The sequence below is a fragment of the Strigops habroptila genome, chromosome 3 (assembly GCF_004027225.2).
Source record: "Strigops habroptila isolate Jane chromosome 3, bStrHab1.2.pri, whole genome shotgun sequence".
Taxonomy (NCBI): Eukaryota; Metazoa; Chordata; class Aves; order Psittaciformes; family Psittacidae; genus Strigops; species Strigops habroptila.
In genome coordinates, this window is record NC_044279.2 from 31,852,549 (window position 1) to 31,869,284 (window position 16,736).

Sequence of the window (16,736 nt, forward strand, 5' to 3'; positions counted from 1 at the left end):
CCACCGCCTCCGGAGCCCGCGTCACGCCCTCTTAAAGGGGAAGCGAGGCAGCGGGGGCGCCTGCCGGGGTGCGGAGGCGCCGAGGCGCCGCCGCTAGGAAGCGGCGGGGTGAGGCGAAGCGAAGCGAAGCGAAGCGAGGCGAGGTGAGGTGAGGTGAGGTGAGGTGAGGTGAGGTAGGGCGGGGCGGCTCCCGCTGCCGGTTGTGGGCGGGGCCGCTCGCCTGCTGGGGACGGGGCGGGAGCAGCGTGGCGGGGGGGCGGCCGGAACCGGGTGGCCGTGAGGAGAGGAGAGGGGAGGGGCGGGGCGCGTGTCTCGCCGCAGTGTCGGGCCTGGGGCGTGCGCGGGTTCCCGCAGCCCCGGCGAGCTTGTTCGGTAACGGCGCCGCTCGTGTTCCGCAGGAGCTGAGGATGAGCACGCCCGTGACGATGTCGACGTACGTCCGGTGCCTCAGCTACGGGCTGATGAGGCAGCTGGCAGACTTCATCGACCCGCAGGAGGGGTGGAAGAAATTAGCAGTAGATATAACCAACCCGACCGGTGAAAGCAGATACAACCAAATGCATATAAGGTCCTATACGGATGTCACGTAACATAATCTTGTTTATTAACTGTTTTACTTAAATACCACTGTCCGTCCCATTACTGTAACTTGTTGCCGTTTGTGTGCCAGTAGTTACTTAAACCTTACAGTAACACTTCCTTAGGGAACTCAAGGTAATTAGCCCTAATTGTTCTGTAGTTCAGTTTTCAGACAAGCTATAGCCAAAGAAAATTGAGTAAGGAAATAAAAATTAATCAGAGCCACAAGCATAAGTACTTTTAGCAATACAACATTAGCTGTGCAGCTTTCTGTACCCTACAGACTGAAAACCACTGACTTCTCTGTGCATCTTCACACGAGAGCAGCACAGGAGACAACTGGACTGTAACTCCTCATTCGCTCTTCCCAAGAGAATGTCCAGCAAATGTGGGGAACCCAGGCCTAAAAGTAACAAGTTTAATTGAGAAGTAATGTCAGCAGTAGTTTATGAAGAGCTTGAAGGGCTTGTTGAATCCTTAAGCTGTCTCAAAGGTTATGAGAACTTTGAATACCCTAAGTATCATCTTGAGTTTCCAGTCTGTGGTGGTTTAACCCCAGCTGGCAACCAAGTATCACGCAACTGAAACCAGGACGCAGTCTTTCTAGTGATGTTAGCAATAAGCCTTCATTTGTCTTTCTATACTAATAAATCAGTCAGAATACTGGATCTCAATTTCTGCATAATGTACATCCCAAAATACTCGAAGTGTGAATGTCAAATGGGTGGGAAAAACACATAATTTTATTCCATTTGATTGGGCTCTGACTTGCCATGTGTCTGACATTCTCTTCTCTGTGAGTCCCATGTGCCCATACGTTATGGGTCCTGGACAACATGTTGAAGCCATGCATGCATATTTTTCACTTAGTTTTTCCCAAATTTTGCATATTTTTTCCACTGAGTTTGAATTTTTTAGTCATTTTTAGATGCATTTTCAGAAGATCTGCAAATAGTTGTACAGTTCAGTACATTCAGAATTTTGGGGGGTTTGCTTTGTGGGGTTTTTTTGTTGTTGTTGTCATTTACCTTTAATCTCTTTCCCTTCATGGTTCTCAAGGTCACTTTTTTTTTTAAATGTTGGTCTTAACTTATCTTTTAAGGAGATTTGAGGCATTTGTCCAAATGGGAAAGAGCCCCACGTGCGAATTGCTTTATGACTGGGGAACGACAAACTGTACAGTTGCTGATCTTGTGGACCTGCTGATTAGGAATCAATTCCTAGCACCAGCAAGCCTTTTGCTTCCAGGTAACTGTTACTCTTGTACAGTTTGCACTGTGTTCTCAGTTTTCTAAGATGCTAAAAAGCTTCACAGTAACCTGAAAATCAGAAAGGATTAGGTCAAAATAACCAAAAGTGGATATATTTTTCATTATTTATAATAACAGTTTAAGAGTTATGAGTTTAAATAAGAATCCTGCAGTTTACACATGGTGGCAGAATATAACCTTCTGAATGATGTTTATGTGTCACCTAATCTTAGGAAATGCTGGCATTAATGTTACTTGGTTTGTCTGATTCCTAATGTATCTAACATGTTTTCTAAATTCCATTTTCAGAAGCTGTAAGGATGGCACAAGAAGTTACGTTACCTCTTTCTTCACAGGAAACATTGCCTATACATGAGAAACAACTGCCTGTACAGGAAAAAGAAGTGGCTTCTATAAAGCCTGTTTTAGCTCAGAGTACTGAGAAGCAACGTTCAGCTCCTTTTTTCAGTCAAGAAAACAGCAGCCCACAGTCCAGTAACACAGGTAGGCACTTAGTTTGGTAGAATTAAGTACAATCTTTTTGTTGATCTGTCCTTAACCCCACATAAAATAAATCCTAGCAGTGTATTAATGACTATTTTCCTATCATCCTGCATCTTATAGGAAACAGCATCTTGCTTTTGCTTTTGTTCTGTGTTGCTGTGAATTTAGCTTGGGTAATAAGATGTCCGAGTATGAGATGCACCTTGCTGATAAGGCAGCTACTGTGATGAAAACTTGACTGTTAACGAAATCACAGTTTAGTTTATGCTACATATAATCCTGTTGCCCTTTTCCAATACTGATTTTATGAACTGTTTAGCATCTTGCATTTTAAAGCTGAATTTTATATGTCAGAAATGACTAAGAATGTTGAAGAAAAGATGACTAAAGAAAGCGTTCTAGGAAAGTGTATGGTTGATCTACTCCTTCCTGAAGGTCCACTTTGGGGTTGCTGCCAGAAGCATGATGTAGTCTAGATATATTTTTACATCTGATGCAGTGTGGCTCTCTTTTTATTCTGATCTGCTGCACATTTAATTTCTATTACCTCTAGTATGAATATTAACAAAAAATGTTACTGGAAGGCTGCTTCAGTGCTAGTTGTGAAGAAGATTATACATATCTATTTTTACATATTTATCTCATATATATATTTATAAATTTGGGTTTTTTTCTGGTATCTTCATCACAAAGCTGGAAGTAGGGCTCCACTATGTCAGGATTTATGTGGTAGCAAGTTTGTGGTTTAATAGAACTGAAGCAGAAAATCTATTCAATATATTTGTTCCTTAAGTGAAAAACATAGCTCTGTGCTAAATGGTAAATGTGTCTTTCAGGTTTCCATAATTTTTCCTTTCGTGACTTGGAAAGTGTTACAAATAATTTTGATGCACGACCAGAATCAGCTGGAGGTAATAAACTGGGAGAAGGTGGCTTTGGCATTGTGTTCAAAGGCTACATCAACGGCAGAAATGTGGCTGTCAAGAAGCTTATTGCCGTGAGTTGTCCTGGGCATTTTTCCTTTTAATGGCTATGTACTTTATAGTAGAGACTTGTTTATCTGTGGAAAGTGTTGAATGGTATACTTCAAAAAGCCTCACCAGGTTAAACATTAGTTGGGTTGAGAACCTTATCCTGTAGTCCCATGAGTGGTGGGAGTTGGCACAGTCACCAGAGATGAAGTCTTGTCTTTTCTGTAGCTCTCCTTTCAGTGGCTCAGACAAGCTGTCTGGAAGAGCAGAGTGCTCCCCCTGTTCCCCCCCGCCCCGTGCACGCAAGAAGTGGCAGAAGGGGAGGAGTGCTAATGAGAGTCAGATAGGCGATTCAGAGTCAGATAGGCGATTCAGAGTCAGATAGGCGATTCACAAGCTAAATAGTTATTGCCACAGAATTTTAGTCTTTATAATTAGTGGTTTGTGTGAATAATTAATTGTGTAATGAGTAAGTGCTGTTAGTGAGTAACTGCAGTGAAATTAAGTGGTTAAGTTTGTGACTGTGCTGAAATTGAATCCATTTGTCCAATAATACTGTGTTCCAAGGAATTAAAAATCATGTTCTGATACTTTGAGTTGAGTAAAAAAGTACTGCAAACAGTTAAGTAGTTGTTACATGTAACTAATCTAAAGAAGGGCTTACAGTTCAGGGTTTTTTTAAAGGAACAACTGCATGGTTTAGTATGCCCAGCAATATTAACATCAAATACTTCCTTTTGTAGATGGTTGATGTTAGTGTTCAGGACTTGAAACAGCAATTTGATCAAGAAATAAAATTGATGGCAAAGTGAGTACAGTCTTACACGATGTTATTATAGCCTTTTATTGGAATCTGAATTGGCAGATAACACATAGCTAGTGTGATCCCTTATTTTTGTCTTTCTAGCATAACTTAATGATTTTCATGTTAAGTGAGAATGTTACATATACAGCATGACTGTATTTTGTTCATTTTAAGTGACACCACTGCAGAAACCTAGCTATGTGCAGTAGTGCTGGAACAAGTAATAGGGGATTGAGTTCCCTTTGCTTTTTATTTTCCTCAAATCTTGGGAGTCTTTCAGAGCATATATGAATAGAATTTTTTTGCTGTAGGTGTCAGCATGAAAACCTGGTAGAATTACTTGGTTTCTCAAGCGATGGTGCTCAGCCATGTCTGGTGTACGAATACATGCCCAACGGTTCCTTGCTTGACAGACTTGCTTGTCTGGTAAGTAAAATGTTTTTGAGCTTCCAGTTCTTGTAGTTTGCTAAAGTATAGATATCTATGAAATGGCTTTGAAACAGCACTGAACCATAATGGCCAAATGATGTCTCACTACTTACTTACATGTTCTGGAAGACAAATATGATGACAAGTATTCTTCCAATAATGTTTTATACAAATGTTTTAGGCACATTAAAGTCAAAGTGGGGCAATACGATGTCATGCACCAGTATCTGAAGTGGCACAGGAGCTGGCTATGCTTCTGTGAAGCAGAGCAGAGAGTGCTCAATATTGTTCCAAGTTCTGACATGGGCATGATCTCTGCTAGTTCTTGAGATTTTGCACTGTGCAATTGCCCTTTGTTCATTGCCCTGGTAATAGCGGTTGTAACACAATGTTCACAGTCTGCATATCTCTTTCTGGAGTGCCTAAACAAGTGGGAAATACTTTTTTTTTTTTTTTTTTTTTTTTTTTAATTAGCATTTTGTGTAAATGCAGTGCTTGCTTCTGATTTAATCTAATGACATATCTTCTAGCCTTGGCCTTTCATAAGTAATAAGTTGCTTTGTTTTTGTTGAGGCAACTCTGTGTATGAAGGACAGAGTGATACCAATAGTAAGACAGACTTAACATAATAAATCAGTCTCCCTGTTAATTTGTTGAAGGAATTAAAAGATCTGCTTTATACGAAGCAAATACAGCTTCTGAGGTTGTGATCTAGTGAACATTTTAAACTGGTGCTACTTGAAGCCCCATATACTCCCAGACCTAAAAAATGTCATGTTGCTTTTTTTTGCACTGATCTTCCTGTTGTACAGGCTGAAGCATTTAGTAGGTGGGTTAGGAAACTGATCAGGCTGAAAATACACTCTGTGGAAAAAAAATCTTTAATTTTCACTTGGAGACATTTCCTCTGCAGGGCCATGCAAATACTTCTGCCCCAACAGGACAGGAGTGGTTCTAGGATAAGAATCAGTAGCAGTGGTTGGGGAAAGGATAGGATCTGTTTGTTAGCACTGCTGTCTCAGGTTGGTTTGATTGATTTGTTTGCACACACTTACATATGTGTGATTTTTTTTAACTGAATTAGTGCAGAAGACAAAGTTTTACTTAAGGCACTGCAAGTTTATCTATAGAAATGAGCAGCACTTAACAAGGATGTCTGGAAAATGTTCATTCACATAACTTTGGCTGTTAGCATCAAGTGAGATCAAAAGATTGGTGGTAATTGAAAGCTGAAGTAGAAATAACTGAGCCCTTTACAAGGAAGAGACATACTATATATATTACAAAGATTCTAAATCAGAACCTATAAATCAGAAAGAATCTTTTGATAAATTGAATATGTGAGGATTATACTCACATAATCCTGAAGGTGTGTTCTTGCTGATAACTTTATTTTGTGACTTGATGCGTTTGAGGCACAGACTCTTGCATATGTCATCTTTTTCTTGTCTGGACTTTAAGGAGCTAGCAAGGAAGGTGATAGAATAGCGAGATATTCTAATGTTCTACCCTTGGCCACTGACAATATTAAGAGGTGATTTTGAAATGTAGGTGTCCTCACTCCCAAGTTTTAGTTGGCAACATGAATTGAACTAAATTCTTGATGTGGTGAACCTAAAATGACTGGAAGATTGACTCTTCACAGTTAGTAAAAACTGTTGATGGCTTCACATTATTTACTTTGGGTTAAAGGCTCCGATATTGGTTCTGGTACAAAGTGGAAGATACGGTAGATACAGAGTTCTTTGCAGTGCAGCTGGCCTTGTAGGGTTAGAGTTGACTATTATCAAGAACACTTTGCAACGGTGAATTAGTCTAAGGCAAAATGCAGGGGAAAGAACTGAATGTGACAAATGCATGTATTTCTCCCCAAGTGAATGAAGAAACGTATGGAATTAGTGTTTTTAACAATTTACTTGAAAACTTCGGAGCATAGCAAGAAGTGGATTTTGGATTGTGGGGGTTTCTTATGTTTTGGGTTGGTTTATGTAAGCATATATGTATTATATTTTCACCTTTCTACTTGCCTTTCTCCCTTCTTATTAAAGGATGACACTCCACCAATTTCTTGGAATACAAGATGTAAAATTGTTCAAGGCACAGCAAATGGCATCAACTTTTTGCATGAAAATAATCATATTCACAGAGATATTAAAAGGTAAAAGCTGCTGATTATCTCTGGGTGCGTTTTCCCCCTTTTTTTAATTTTTCTTTTTCTTCTTCCTCCTGTTAAAATCATTTTAAAGAGAACAAACTGCAAGAAGCATTGCTTTAGTCAAGGGCACAGTCTTTTCTGCAGGTGACATCCATCACCATAATCTTGTCTGTGCCACAAGGACATGACCAGTACAGACTTCTAAAGAGAATTATGAAGCTATTAGAATCATGGAATTGTTTAGGTTGGAAGAGACCTTTAAGATCAAGTCCAACTGTTAACCTAGTGCTGCCAAGTCCACCACTACACCACGTCACTAAGCACCAGATCCACAGGTCTTTTAACTATCTCCAGAGATGGTGACTCGGGCACTTCCCTGGGCAGCCTGTTCCAATGATTGACAACCCTTTTGCTGAAGAACTTTTTCTTACTATCCAGCCTAAACCTCCCTCAGTGCAACTTGAGGCCATTTCCTCTTGTCCCATCGCTTGGTCCCTGGGAGAAGAGACTGACCCCCCCCTCCACTGCAACTTCCTTTCAGGTAGTTGTAGAGAGTGATAAGGTCTCCCTGAGCCTTCTCTTCTCCAGACTAAACAACCCCAGTTCCCTCAGGTGCTCCTCATCAGACTTGTGCTCCAGACCCTTCACCTGCTTCATTGCCCTTGTCTGGACCCGCTCCAGCACCTCAATGTCTTTCTTGTAGTGAGGGGCCCAGAACCGAACACAGGATTCGAGGTGTGGCCTCACCAGTGCCCAGTACAGGGAAATGATTGCTTTTCTGGCCCTGCTGGGTATGCTATTGCTGGTACAAGCCAGGATGTCGTTGGCCGCCTTGGCTGCCTGGGCACAAGTTGGCTCATGCTCCGCCGGCTGTCAACCAACAGCCCCAGGTCCTTTTCTGCTGGGCAGCTTTCCAGACAGAAAATTTTGTATTATAATTTGGATTGTAAATGTAATTTGTAAAACGTAATGTAAACTTCAATTTGTATTGCAATCTGTTACTACCAAATAGTTATTTGAGTGCTGCGAGAACACATGGAAGTTCTGTTCTTTCACAACTACTGCTAATGAAAAAGCTGCTCTTAGAGAACGTAACGACTTTTTAAATGGGGAATTTTTCAGATGAAGCCTGCCTTTTTCTTTTTCCTAGAATGTTTCTTCAGAGTGTGTCCTTTGATTTACTGCTATTTATTATAAAGACAGTAAAATTACTTCAGTCAGGTTATGAAATTCAGGGTTTTTCAAGGATAATGTTCACTTGCTTGTTACACCAGAATTTTTTCTAGTGATAGGAGCTTAGAAGAGGTGATGGTTTTGTTGTAGAGTTTGGTGGGGTTTTTCCCTTTTTTCTTATATTTTCCTTGCTAGAGTTAGTTGTACCGAAGCAGTCCAAATCTTTGAAGGAAAGCCCCAGATGGGTTTCTCCTCTGTGGGTTAAGAAGGGTCAGCTGACTGATTAGGTGTCATAGCTGAATATTTCAATAGCTTTCTGGCTTCTGGCAACTCTGCTAAATTCGGCTCTTTGGTTTTGTGACCTTCCAGCTTGAAAAGAACACGTTTTTCTTTTTCAGCCTGCCTCACAGAATGTGCTTGCTGCTTTGACAATTTGTTTCTTCTTTCTTCCCTGCTTAAGCCTCTGGACAAGTGCAATGACTGGGAGGGATGCATTATTTTACCTTGTGCTACTCTACCCTTCTAACTGCTGTGAGTTGATCATATTACAGGATTGGGTTTTGGTTTGGTTTTTTTATTTTGTTTGGATTTCATTTTGCAACTTCTTGCACTTGCAGTGTGAACAGTTCAATAAATTTGGTTGGTATATTTATAGATGAAGAGACATCTAAGGTTAACCTCAGCCTTCATTTTGCTGTGATGTGTGGAGACAATTCATAACCACATAGGCACTAGGACAGCTTCTCTATAATCTGGAGGGGACAAGATTGAATGGGTGTTCTCAGGGTTGTCCATAGTTTTTTGGCTTGGTTATGCCCAGGAAATAGTTAATTTCTTTCTTGAAGCTTGACAGTTGTAGTAAAACTTGCTTCTGTTGCGCTTGTCGTGGTGAATCAAGTGGCCACTCTTTGGGCTTGATGCAAGTTGGTAAGAAGCTCAGATATATGAAGTTGTCATCCTGTCCTTCCTTCTTTTCGATGCTGAGCTTTAAACATGAAACCAGATGGGGGATGATGCCTTCACCAGTGTTCGGCCCTTTGCGGTGGCCTTTTATTTAACCCTGTTTGCAGCAGTTCTAACACCAAGTGATCTGTTGTAACTAACAGCTGTGTTAATTTTGTTGGGAAGTTTGGAGAACAAGAAGGGGAAGTTAGACATGCAAGTTTCTAGTAAGTGTTAATATGTTATGTTTGGCTGTGTGGTTTTCCTACAGTTCCATTAAGGGAGTCAGAAAATTAGGATTACAGAAATGTTAAACCAAGTGATTTCTAAAATGGTTCCAAGTGCCACAAGTTTAAAAAAACAGTAGAAGATTTATGCTATAGTTCAACCCACTGAGTGTTTTATGAAAGCATTAAGGTCTGCTAGATGAGTCTCATTTTTCAGGGATTTTTTCAAGGAAAGTAAAAGCTGGAGATCAAGTGCAAACACAGCACATGTATTATTCCAGCATTAAAAAGTTTTGTGTTTCTCTTCCAAGAAAAGAATAAGAGTATTAGTATTCATTTAGCACATGAATTTGGAATGGGTGACATAGTACTAGATAATAGGTATAAAAACCTGCTTTCGTTAGTTCTGAGTAGAGATTTAGACAGTTAAGAATTGTACTGTGATCCAGTACCAGTTGATCAGAGCAAAGTATTCTCTATTATCCTTCTTAAAGGAAGAGTATTCAAATGCAAAACAGGGGTATACCATAATTGGTCTCTTATAAGGAACTTCTTATATTTGTAGCATTTGTGGGTAGAGGGGGTGTTTGGTTTTTTCCCTTGTGGGTTTTATTTTTTCCTCCCCTTTTGTGTTTGTTTTTGCATGCACAAGAAAAAATATGGATGGATCTTGGCAGCCAGTTCTTGATTTATTTAGAGCAATTAATTTTGAAATCGAGCAATTTCCAACAAGATTAATTCTTATGGTTTTTTTGTTATATGGATAACTGAGATCTCAAGAAACAGTTCCTAAAGAGTTATTAGTCTATTATAAAACCCAATTACTGTACTGGTTTGAAAAATTCTCTTTTCTTCTTTTTCTTTTCCCCTTTCCCCCAGTGCAAATATCTTATTAACTGATACATATATGCCCAAAATTTCTGACTTTGGACTTGCAAGAGCATCTGTAACATTCACACGAACAATCATGACTGAAAGAATTGTTGGAACAGCAGCCTATATGGCACCTGAAGCTCTGCGAGGAGAGATAACACCTAAATCAGATATCTTCAGTTTTGGAGTAGTAAGTAGAATGTGGGAAGCAGTGTATGACTTCCTTTTTGGTAAATAATAAAAGTGTACAAAATCAAGAATACCTGAAATTAAATAATCTACTCTGATCTATTACTGTTCTTTTCCTCAATAGATGTGCTCTTAAAATAGCATTTCTAAACTTTGATGGGTTTAAAATAATTTGAATATGTTGAATTTGCATGTGAAATACCAGAGTGAAATAACTTTCCAGGTTCTATCTAAATGTAGTTTAAGGTAACGTGGAACATTGTTTGTTCTTGCATAGTATGGCACAAAAATTTAACACAGGCTGGAGAAAAAAATGGCTGGAGAAGAAGATGTTCCAAAATAAGTGTGGTTTACTATATTTCAGCACCAAAAGTGTGTTGTGCATGTGGGATTTGCCTTAAAGTTGAGTACGGAAAAGATATGAGCTTAATATTCGGGAGAACACTAAGTATGTCATGAATAGATGCAAGACCTTTACTGCTACTCACCACTTCTTTCATGGCATTTAGTTTCATGGGGATGTGGGCCAGACACTGTGTGTGAATACTTTGGAAACCCTTCTATCATGCTCTGAAGAGATGATACAGTGTAGGGTGGAAACTTGCGTTGAAATTCATAGGCAAGACTGCTAATAACAGTCAATGAAAATAAAGGCAGGAACAACAGCCACAACAATCAGTTGTGTGGAGAGCTCTCTTTGGACAAACACGGATCCTGTGAGCGTTTGTTTGAAAGACTAGGGGTCATGCTCCTTTTTGCAAATGGTGTATGTGCTAAGGATTATTTTGTGCTTCATTTTCTCTTTTTGATTTTTTTTTCCTCCTAGGTCTTACTAGAAATAATAACGGGTCTTCCTCCGGTAGATGAAAAACGGGAGCTGCAGTTACTGGTATGTTCTTTTTGCTTTATCCTCCCCTCCCCCTGCTCCATGACCTCTTTGTGTGAAATAATAGTCAGCAGGTTCTAAGACAATCAAGTTAGTCATCAAAATACGCAGTTACGAAAACGGCTCTTGTGTCAACAGCTCTTGCTTGTCTTAGAGGTGAGGCTGAAACTTTTATCTCTTGGCTGGTAGAATATTGTTCAGTCCCCAAGGTCATCTCCTGATTGATAGTATAATTCTCTTCATTTTGGTACTGCTGCTTCTCATAATGCTGTTATGCTTTATCAGCATACTCCTGTTATACGCAGATATCCTGATAGCTCCTTATTCACCAGAACTTTTCAAACTATCCATCTCAGTTGTTTCTTTATGGTTTTCTGTACTTCTTACCATTCCTGTATCAGTTTACATTTTCTTCAGTTTTACTGATAATTTGCAAATACCTTGTGTTTTGAACCTTAGTAAGTTTGGAATGTAAGGGGTTTTTTTGCAGGGTGAGGGGTGGGTTGAATTTTGTTTTCTGTTTTAGTATTCAATTAGTAATTCAGTCTACTAATGAGAAAAATAATGTCTTGGAGCTGTCTTTAATTAAATATCTTACCAGGCTATTCTTGATTTAGCCTTTCATTTAGCTTAAGATTAAATTCTCAACTACTTAGTCCAAGAAGTTTTCCTGGAATATTTATTACATAAAGACTTACTTACTTACTAAGTATGAAATAGCATTGAGGTTTGGATTGGTATTGCTTCGTACTGTTTCATAGCAGAGCTCTTTCTTCACAGCTTTAGGAATACCTTTGTCCTGCTAACAGAATTTTTTTCCTCTAAGCTGTATCTTCTGGGGTGTCATAATACTTATCCAGTTGAGCTCTGTAAAGACCTTGGAGAACAGTCCCTGTCAAATTGAACCTTGAGGTTTAGGGGGTTTTTTGAAGCAGGGTTTTTCAGAAATAGGATCTCAAAAGGAGCATAACGTAAGATTTGATTGGTACAGTTTATCTTTGTAATGTATTTTTGGGAGCATAAAGAGAATGGTCAGTGCAAGATGATGTGGCGTCCTTAGCTTGAAAATTTTGGGGTAGTCGTATGTTAGCAATTTCAGAGTGACCCATAAAGCAAGGCAGAAGAACTGCCTCTACTCACTGACTTTTATTTCTTAGTTCATTCACCATACTGACGTGTCTGATGTATTCCTCAGTCAGTATTTGTGATGACAGATAACTCATTTCAAGTGTGTTGGAGCTGGAGAGCTTGGACTAAATGAGTCAGATTTAAAAATCGATTTAAATCTGGACATTTTCTTTAGAATAGATACAGCAACCACTGAGACTGGTGACAGAAGGCATTTGTTTACAGAAAGAGGCTTTATAAAGTTGACAAAAAAAAAGTCATTATGCACTTAAACTTGCATATTTGTGGGTTATTATCAGTAAATATAGATACTTTATGTTGATTGTGCTGCTTCTCTTAAAAGAGAGTACTAGGAAACTGAGCCTTCAACTGGGAGAAAGTTAAAGCTGTATGATACAGCTTCAAGAAAATTGCTTTACCATTTTGTGTTAACTCAATTAGAAATTATGTATAATAAAAATGTATAGTTAATTTATAGTCTCAGAGGCTGTTTCTGCAGATATTGGTAAACAATTATGCTGCTGAACCAGTGTCATAATTCTTTGTCTAGAAAAGGGGTCGAGAAAAGGAAGGGACACTCAAAAGCAAGCTTTCAAAGTGTTAGTGTGGAATACATCATGTTTGGGTGCTTACAGACTTGCCTGCTCATTGGTACAAATTCTCTTGCAGTTAAATATCAAAGATGAAATTGAGGATGAGGAAGCAACTATTGAGGATTATGTTGATGAAAAGATGAGTGACTGGGATGCACCTTCAGTTCATAAAATGTATTCAATTGCTGATCGGTGTCTGAATGAGAAAAAAACCAGAAGGCCAGACATTAAGATGGTGTGTAGTCTCACAGATCAACGGCTTCTTTTGAGTGTGTGTGTCCCCGTGTCCCTGCCCATGTGTGTTTACAGTATCCGTTATTTGTACTTCTGTCTGTTCTCTTGCAGGTTCAACAGCATCTACAAGAGATAAAAATTTCATAAGTGTTTCTTCCGATACACAAATGTTTTTGTAATGGAATAGACACCAGTAGCAAATATTTTATTAGTTATTTAGTGGGACATTATCAGCTTTTCTGCTTCCCAGAACTTCCTGGTCTGCATGTAAGGTGGGTTGTTGGCCTGTCACCATGTTTTTGTTAACTGAGCAGCCTTTCACATATCCTTAACCGTTGGGCCCCTAACATGAGAAAACAGGGTTTTTGTATTAACAAATTGCCGTGCTGGTGCATATTCTCCACAGCTTTTTAAATGCATTTCTGTATTAGAATCTATTATTTGGTTCTTTTGATTTCCAAGTATCAAGTATGTCTGCTGCAAAGGCATATGACAGTAATAGGTAAATATTTTTTCTGCAAACTGCTTCCTTGATCAGGTATACTACACCTCTTTCTATTGAAGACAAAAACATTTAATATAGATATAAATGGCACTTCCATTGTCTTTGGGAGAAAAAGTAATAGTAGTACCTGTTTAAAACAAGCTTTATTTAGCATTTTGACTTGAGAATTTATATTGGTCCGAATGGACTGATAATGTTTGTGAATGTGATTGTTTTCCAGAATGTCCTCTCAAGATTAGTTTTAGTCAAATAAATGCTGCAAGACATATCCTAGGTTGTTTTTTTTTTGGTTTCAAGGATTTCCAAGCAAAATAACTGCTGTGCAGTGCAAATGCAAAAATACATCTGGCTTCCTGCCAGTGAACTCTATATGATGACAAACCATTTAATTTTTGTTCATAGGAAGACTCTTAGCTGCTTTGAGTATTATATACTTCAGGGGAAGATTCCATATGGATTATAAATATAGATGATTTATTTTGTTAAAGGGGCAGACTAATAATTCTGTTAAGACCAATTCTGCATTTTGCTTAATCAAATAATTAAGTTCTTTTAAAAATATGTATGTATGTATATTAATAACTAAATATAAAAATGCACTTTTTAAAAAGCAACATAGCAGGCTTTCTAAAATAGAAACACCAAAGATCAAAGCAGATTAAAAATGGAATGAAAGTGACTAGGAAGGTTCTAGATCCTAAAGCAGGTATGAATCTTCAGACTGAATAGGTATGAAAATACTTGTTGTAAATGAAAGAGGTTATTTTCATACAAGCCCTTTTCTGCACCTTATGAACTTTTTCTTGACAGCTTAGGGGTAGGTTTAGCTTACAGCTAAATTTGAAATTCCATGATTATCAAAGAAAAAGGAAACACTGAGAAATAACTCGACTGCATTCAAGGAGATTATCTATCTATGTATCTATCTATCTATCTATCTATCTTTGTAGAAAGCAGGCAAGTCCTAACACGTGTATTAATACCATTAGATCTGACTGTTAACTGTTCCTGTATTGCCTTTTCAAACTGCTTCTAGTTTTATTTGAACATAAATTGTAAAAAGCTGTTAACATAAATAAAACTTCTGCATTACCATGGCAGATGATTATTTCTGCTATTAAAACACTGAGCCTTGGAAAAAACAGTTGTTTTACATTGCTTGCATTTCTGATAACATTATGCTAGCCTCACTGCGTGGAGTAAAGCTGCACAGCTCTGAACCTGGGCTTGTGGAGAAGAAAGCTGCTATAAAGCTAAATCAGAGTAAAATCTGCTGAAGCCATTCTCCAGTTCTAAACATCTCCAGCTGTTAGGAGAGAGTTACATCTGCTTTTTCCTACAGTTAGAATGTCATCCGTAGTGTTGTCCTGAAGCATGTTTGCTGCAGTAACACCCCAGTCAGCGCTGTTTACCTCTGGTACTGTACAACAATTTTGGTTATGCATCAGCCATGATGTTCCAAGTATTAGAGGAATCTTAGCTATAGCAGGAGTGCCTGTTCTGGTGTCAGACTGGATGATGGCTGGTTGCAGCACTGCTGTCAGTACTGAAGTTTTGGCAGTCGTTTTTCCCTCACTCACTAAAAATGAAGCATGTTAGCTATCATTTCATACAAGGGGTGAAAAAGGGGTCTGAACTTGTTTAATATTATTCTAGTGAGGAATGAAAATGGGAGGTGTTAGGTAAAGCTAGCTAACTTATATAAAACACAGAGTGTGAGGAGAAGGAACTTGCCCTTCCTCTCTCTCCCCCCCCCAATTTTTTTCAAGGTCTTTCTACAGTACTGTCAATACCTACAGGGGATAGGAGTAGCTGACTTCTGTTTCATTTATTCTCTGCAAAAACATTAAGCTATCCTAGGATCCATACTGCTTTGTATTAATTACCATAGAAAGGCTTTCCAGGACTCAAATCAGTCATTCAGGTTCTTTATGAACACAGGGATTATCTAGTTCCATAGAACTGGAGGTGAGAGAAAATTTGGTATGGCTGCTGGTGGGTGAAGAACGTGCTGCACGGGAGATACTCTCAGGATAGAGCTAGGGCTAACAGGGCTGGCCTGCCTCCTGTCTAGGTGGGGAAGGTGCCACGGGGGGCAGCCAAGGCTCACCACCCTCACTGAAAGAGCAAACCTTTTGCTTGCTAAGGATCTGGAGAACTGTCACATAAAGCAATTAATTTAGTCACCCCCAGAAGGAAGCGTGAACAAAAAATAGCAAGAGTGATTTACTGCCGTTCCAACTAAGACTGTAGAAGGAAGCAGCAAGATAAAAGCAAATCTTAATGAGCCGAAGAAAATTGCTGTGAAGTAAACCTGGTAGGACGTGCATCAGTTCTCCCCTTGGCTACAGCAGGAGGTAACAGAATGGCTGTTGTGAGTCAGAGCAGGGGTGTCCACACATTCCTGGAGGCTGGGATATGAGCCATTAGCGGTTGCTGAGGAAGAATGCAAGAACAAGACGGATCTGGAGAGTTAATGCACTGCAGTATGATGGTTTGTAGTGTTTGCAGCTCATTAACTTTGAACGGGATGTGAGGTCTTCATTAGTTACTCAGCCTCTATCAAATTTTCTTTGATCAGTTTGTGCAGTTGCCTTTTCAGCCAACACACGTTACCAGCCATAGTACTTCATGTTATTGAAATGGGAAGAATTGCCTCATCTTTAGATTTGGGCTGGCCAGCTGAGAGTCTGATTTAACACCCACTGACGAGAAGGCAAATAAAACTGCTCCTGGTATTCATGCTCATATAGAGGCCAAGCCTGTTCCCTCCTCTTGTCTTGCCCCTGCTCCTCTTATGGAACAGCTTTGCTCCTGTATAGCATTTCACATTAAAAATATTCTCTCAAATCCTAGTTCAACATGTCTTCAAATTTCCTTCTTTCAACTGCAGAACTGCCATATCACTGACTTCCCATGGGGATGTGTTGGCAGGACAGTTAAAAGAAAAGCTAAACCACTAAATGTTCCTTTCAGCTTGAAGTCTGAGGGCAATAGGAAAACTGCAACTACTTTCAGCTTAGAAAAAACCCAATAGAATAACATCATTTGAGTAGTTTAATTACGTTACCTCATGCTGAGCAAGTAAGAACACATAGAAATTAAATTACTAATCAACTACTTCAGCGTTCTAAAAGGATGGAAGAACTTTTGAAGAGGCTTATTATTGAAAGCATAAAAACCTCAAGAGATGAACAGACCTGGATCCTGCTATGGAGGCTGCTGTGCTGCTTCCATGAGGCAATAGGGAAGTAGCTGTTTCCAACACACTGGGTTTTCTACCGCAGCAAAAG

General features: G+C 39.3%; 1 protein-coding gene across 4 annotated transcripts; it reads left to right on the top strand.

The window, feature by feature from the left end:
* The first annotated feature begins 47 nt into the window (after positions 1 to 47).
* IRAK4 (interleukin 1 receptor associated kinase 4) lies at positions 48 to 13,920 on the top strand. 4 transcript variants are annotated; one of them, XM_030479066.1, is made up of 12 exons: positions 48 to 143; positions 399 to 568; positions 1,682 to 1,827; positions 2,139 to 2,333; positions 3,170 to 3,330; positions 4,048 to 4,112; positions 4,421 to 4,535; positions 6,587 to 6,696; positions 9,915 to 10,098; positions 10,924 to 10,986; positions 12,781 to 12,939; positions 13,050 to 13,920. In XM_030479066.1, exons 2-12 carry the CDS (start codon positions 408 to 410, stop codon positions 13,083 to 13,085), a joined length of 1,395 nt encoding a protein of 464 aa, XP_030334926.1. In that variant the 5' UTR covers positions 48 to 143; positions 399 to 407; the 3' UTR covers positions 13,086 to 13,920. The 4 variants fall into 4 exon arrangements, with proteins under 4 accessions (XP_030334926.1, XP_030334924.1, XP_030334925.1 ...); XM_030479064.1 differs by having other exon boundaries at positions 48 to 153; positions 12,781 to 13,920; XM_030479065.1 differs by having other exon boundaries at positions 48 to 148; positions 12,781 to 13,920.
* Positions 13,921 to 16,736: the final 2,816 nt, after the last annotated feature.

Coding starts and splice junctions, on each gene's coding strand:
- IRAK4 (XM_030479064.1), top strand. CDS start 408: ATGAGCACGCCCGTGACGATGTCGACGTACGTCCGGTGCCTCAGCTAC. Junction 1,828..2,138: donor AGCAAGCCTTTTGCTTCCAG/GTAACTGTTACT, acceptor TTCCATTTTCAG/AAGCTGTAAGGATGGCACAA. Junction 2,334..3,169: donor CCCACAGTCCAGTAACACAG/GTAGGCACTTAG, acceptor TGTGTCTTTCAG/GTTTCCATAATTTTTCCTTT.